The sequence below is a fragment of the Alligator sinensis genome, unplaced genomic scaffold, assembly GCF_000455745.1.
Source record: "Alligator sinensis unplaced genomic scaffold, ASM45574v1 scaffold76_1, whole genome shotgun sequence".
NCBI classification, from domain to species: Eukaryota; Metazoa; Chordata; order Crocodylia; family Alligatoridae; genus Alligator; species Alligator sinensis.
In genome coordinates, this window is record NW_005841865.1 from 3,609,936 (window position 1) to 3,615,482 (window position 5,547).

At 40.5% G+C, this 5,547-nt stretch overlaps 1 protein-coding gene across 20 annotated transcripts in view; it reads right to left on the reverse strand.

Annotated features, from left to right (window-relative positions):
* Nucleotides 1-5,547, reverse strand: part of ZMYND8 (zinc finger MYND-type containing 8) — a 115,461-nt gene that overhangs the window by 50,445 nt on the left and 59,469 nt on the right. For all 20 annotated transcript variants that reach the window (XR_003091759.1, XR_003091761.1, XR_003091764.1 and 17 more), the window contains one exon: nt 2,623-2,771. Coding sequence is in view for 14 of the 20 variants with exons in the window: in XM_025191594.1 (XP_025047379.1) it covers nt 2,623-2,771 (149 nt within the window). In the remaining 6 variants the exon portion in view is untranslated. The remainder of the gene's footprint in view (nt 1-2,622; nt 2,772-5,547) is intronic.

Genomic DNA, 5,547 nt, shown 5'->3' on the forward strand with positions numbered 1-5,547 from the left:
GGTGGCGGCAAACACTGCACAGCATGGCAAGCAGGGGGGCCACACCTGCTGCCGCCATGGAGCAGTCCCAATGGGGAGCTCGGAGCCAGCACAGGGCCCAGGCTGACAGTGGGGGCAAGTTACAAGCTGGTGAGGAGCACGGGAAAAGCGGCCCCTCCCCCACCCCGAGGCTGCTCCCCATGCCACAGCTGCTTGCAGCCCGCATGGAGCTGACTGCCTGCTCAGGACAGCCCCATGCAGGCTGCGAGCAGCTGCAGCAGGGAGCACAGGCCACAGAGCGGGGGAGGGGCTGCTTTTCCCTGCACTCAGCACCAGCTCGTTCCCTGCCACGGAGCAGGAGGTCAGGGCTGCACGCTGCCCCCCCACTTGTACTGCAGGGCTGGGGGGCACTGGGAGTGAGCAGGTGCACGGGGCCCACACCGGTGTCCCGGGGCCAGCGCCAGCAGGGCCCAGAGCAGGACAGCAGGAGCACAGGGTCCCGGCCAGCAGGGGCTCTATGGATCCAAGCCAGCTCCCCCCTCTCCTTGCTGGTGCAGCCCAGCCCAGTTCCACAGACCCCTGCCAGCCTGCGCCCCACTGGTGCTGGCCCTGAGACAGTGGTCCCAAGACATTGGGACATTGGTCCTAAATTGGTGAGCAGGGGATGGGGCTACCCATGCGGACCTCAACATCTTGCCAAAACTGGGTAAGTGGTCCTCTGCCTGAAATAACTGCCTGCCTCTGGGTTAACCAGTGAAGTTAATATCAGTACAATCTTAGCAAGGATGTAGTATTGTGGCAAGTGTGCCTTCTTATATAGCTTATTCCCTCCATATTTGGGAATAGCTATACCAATATAACATACTTTTAGATTAATATATTCATCTCCAAAGTAGGAGGGACTTAATGTTTTAACTAGAATTAAAGCTGTAGAACTTTGTGCATGTCGGTGAAATCTAAAAAAACTGTATTTTTTTCTTCAGCCATAGCACATTTGAAAGCAATGCATTTTCACACACAGAAGTGCTCCAAACATACACAATTATATAATCTATTATCTGGATAAAATTAGAAATATTTTCAGCGAGATTCAATACTGGTTTAGTGTGATAAGTGTTTTTGTTATCATGCATGTGGTCCATCCTAACACAGTTGTCAGGATGAACCACATGCATGATAACAAAAACAGCATTAAGATGGTTCAAACAGTCCTTCCACTGATGTCACAGCATTGAAATTAGGGTACTTCAAAACTTCCTAGAGTTCATTGCTCCTAGGAGCTGTGAAGGGATAAAACTTCATGGGTAAGCACAAATAGTGTGAGCATACTTAAATATTTGAGTGCTCAATGGATGCAATCCCACTCATTCAATGAAAAACAGTTCTCTAACACAGATAATAGCATACATGTTGAGAGTGCTTCCCCCATTTGCATTTCTGAGAAGTAATACCTTTAGGAAAATAAAAAGACCAGATTGGGATTTAGGACATTTTTAGTATTTCCAAAGTAAAAAACAAGCAGAAAAGATGCACTTAAAATTCCAGGGATCTATTTTGTAGCTGTGTTGGTCTGAGAAAAAAAGAGACACAAAAAGCTCTCTAATAAAAGATAGCATCTTAAAATTCCACATATCTTTATTCTCCCTTATACACCATAAAATAGTAAAAAGGACATAAAATCACTCTTCAAATAATCTTTACGGATTAATAGAAAACGTGCTTAAGTTACATGGCAATAGTTCACTCTCAGAGTAACCCAGCTATATAGTCAATAACTGTCACACCCAGACTGACTACAAAGCCACATTTTGTCTCAACAAAAAGAAGAAAGGAATAAAAAATGTCAGTCTTTTTGTAATTAAAATTTTGGTTTTTGGATCCATCTGCTTTAGGAAAAAAATAGTAGCTCACACACAAAATTGAAGTGGGCATCGATGAAGGGAAAAAAACAAAGCAAAACAATATAATCTTTAAAAAATGCTTTCTACTGCAACTTTCTCAAGGATATTTTGCATAAAAATCTGTTTTTTTTTTAAATATCCTCAAATCAGTCCCTGGATTTGCTCCCGGTAGTCATGAAAATCTCAGTCTCATAATTGTGCACCTGTAATTTAGACGTCACCTGTACACAGGCAACAGAAATTTACACATTGACTATGACACTTTGATTCATCTAGTTTGTTTCAGAAATGGCTACTATCTGGTGATTCAAAAGAAGGGAAAAAAGTATCCTTCAACTCCCTGACAGAACCCTTAACCATTGTAAATAAGAATGAGAATGAAAAGTAGAAATCCTTCTCAATCCTAAAGTATACATTTCCTTATTGGACTGTATGTATTACTGTTACTAAAAGGATCATATCCATTAAAAATATTCTGCTGTTTAATAATACTTGTAGTGCATTTATTAATATCTCCCTTCACTCAGAATTCCATATATGAACAACTAGTTTTATGTTTCCTGCTTTTGGATTTTGCAATGTCCTTTACTTTTTTGCCATTTTGTCTACTCAATGCAACCAGCCACTACAGACTTGCTTCCTGCAGTACAAAGAAGTTAAGTAAAGAGCTCCTACTCAGTTGTCACTGCATCCTTCATTATTTTGTATACTACTATCACATCAAGACCACGATTGCTTTTACCTGCTCTTTATTATTACTGTTCAATAAGCCAGGTTTCTTTTTCTTTTTAATAGGACTTGTTGATGCATCTTGTGGGGAGTGGCCATTGGAAGAGTGTGGAGGGCTAGGAAACTTTCTTTTTTGTGCTGTTCGTTCAGCAGAGCCAGGATCTATAACAAATACAAATAACACATTTAAAGAGTCCATAATACACTTCCTGAAGTGTTTTCTGAAAATTAATCCAATTAAGGTTAGATAGCTTTGTGGTTTCCATTTCTTTACTGTTTCACTGAACAGAGCAAAATTTCTTTCAGAGAAAGGAGGGACAGCTACAGTGCCATGCATGCTGTGAAGAAAGCTCTATATTTACATTTGAGGCTAAAATTTAAAATGAATATTTACTGATTTCTATGAGGAATTCTACTCATGCGCCCCTCACCTTAATGTTAATGACTGTTAAAATACATAAACAATATGTGTGTGTATGTGTGTGTGTGTGTATATATATATATATATCAGGGATAAAGTTTAGCAGTGAGCTGTTCCATACTACCATTATACCTTCTAAAGTTTAAAAAGCAAAGATTCTACGTTGTTTGCAATTCCTGGTTAGATTACATCACATAACTCAGTAGGTAGTTTTTGGAAGACAGGAATATAAAAAGATAACATGGTAATATGTAGTTAACAATGAGGCCAGTTTTTCCTTTTATTCCCTTTATTTTAATAAACTCACTGACTTTTATTATTAAGGGGGGAAAAAAAATCTCATTTTCTCTGCCCCTTTCTCTCCCAAAATCAACGCATGTATGTCATGATAATATCTCAACAACAAAGTAATTTAGTATCATAAGACTTTCTGAAGTATATTCTATTGGTAGACTAGCGAACTAAGGTACAGAAAGAAAAGCAACTTGGCCAATGTTATACAGCTAGTTAATGGCAGAAGTGACTAAAGAACATCAGCATCTCTGCTCCTACCACCAGACAACACTCCCACAGAGTTCCTGCTAACTGATGTTCAGTTTCAAGCTATTTCTATTCCTAAACCGTCAAACTAAAGAAACATTTTGAAAAGACTCTGCCCCCCACCAAAGAAATCTAGTAGCTATCCTCAGTGAAAGTCTACCTTATTAAACATCAGTTCTGCCTCATTCTTCTCACTGAAAGACAAAAAAAACCCACCCCTCCCCAACCAAGTATTGAAAGAATAATCCATTCCTACCAAACAGTAGGTAAATCCTTTGAGATTAAGTTATCTGTTACATTTGTTTTAATTTTCAAGCGTTTTGATACAGGGATTCATTTTTGGTTTAGAAAGAGTTAAGAGCTTTGTTAAAGCTATATCTTGTATGAAATGATTGGATCATGAGTCAGGAAGACACTGCAAAAAATAAAGCAAGACAGGAATATTTTCAAGTTTTTTTTTTCCTTTTAGAACATTTAATTATTTCTAATGAATATGGAAAGTTTGGCTCAGTTATAAAGAGTTTACAGCCATTTTTAGAAAGGACAATTAAATAATCAGTTGTTGCGAACAATCAGACCTCAATGAAATAGTTTTGACAAACCAGATATGAATGCTAAATGTTGATTAGACTTAATTTGACACCTGTACAACTTTCCCTTAACTCCTTAAATGAACACGCACATACATAGGAGCACAACGCTAAAAAAAGCAAGTAAAATTATTGGGGAACTTTTTCTCTACATCATTTTTAGTCAGAACCTCTTCTTCCAATAAATTCCTACCAAACTGATACAAATGATTTCTAACTCTAAGCAATTTTGCTGATTTACATAACATACCAATAAAACCAGCATTCTTAACTCAGCCTTATTGTAGGACCTGTGCAAATACCAAAGGACTGCAACAGTTATGCAGATTTATATAACCTTATTTTGCATATCACTTGACAGAATTTGTACACCGTGCCACATGTTGTTCATTGGCATTAATCCAACATTCTGTCCCATATTTCTCATTCTTGCCCTGAGACGGGACAGATTTTTTTTACGTTTGCAGGATTAAGAACTAGCCTACATTTAATATTTTGCTGGAATCACATGCCTAATTAACATAGCTCTGCCCTCAAAAACTTTATCTTGATGCAAATATAGTGGCAAAACTATTCTTTTACTGGTATAGCTTGAATAGTTTCAGGAAATGGTATAAAATGCATCTTTACTTGACACCAGACAACACTGATATAAATAGACTGTTGCAACTTTTATCTGAGTCTAATTTGCACAAAATTATTCCAACCAGGAGATCTTACAACACCTTCAAGTCTCCTGTGAAATATGAATTTTTATTTCCACCTGGGAAAAATTTTACAATCTTTGCATTCTCCCATGCCTGAGGAAGGGTGTGTGCGCCTGAAGGCTTGCAAATAAAGAATTTTTTTGCAAATATCTAGAGGTGCATGGACACATTGGTTCATCTCATATCAGCACCAATAAAAGGAAAACTGACATTATCAGCAATCAGCTTTTTTTGGCTGATGTGGCCAATAATATCGCTGATAAATGCCACATGTGTGCACGCAGCCACAGCATGCACATGGACAGGAATGCAGCCTGGCAGCTTAGAGAGCAGCCTCTGGCCGGTAAGCCTGTGGTGGGGAAGAGGCAGAGGGATGGAAGGGAGGGCAGATCGAGGTCCCCACAGTGAGGGAGGGAGTGGGGCAGGGTCAGGGCGGGGCATGGTACAGAGCTGCAAGTGGTTCATCTGGAGGATGTGTGTGTGTGGGGGGTGCGGCTTGGCTCCTGCCACTTTGTGCACCCCTGAGGGAGGCATGGGGGGCATGTTTCATCCAGATCTGTGCAAAGGACGACAGCGGGCTGCTGCTGCAATCTGGGGCCAGGGGCAGCGCTGCGCTCTTCCCGGTGGAGGGGGGTAGACTGCAACTGTGCTCAGGGCAGACAGCAATGGTGGTGGTGGTG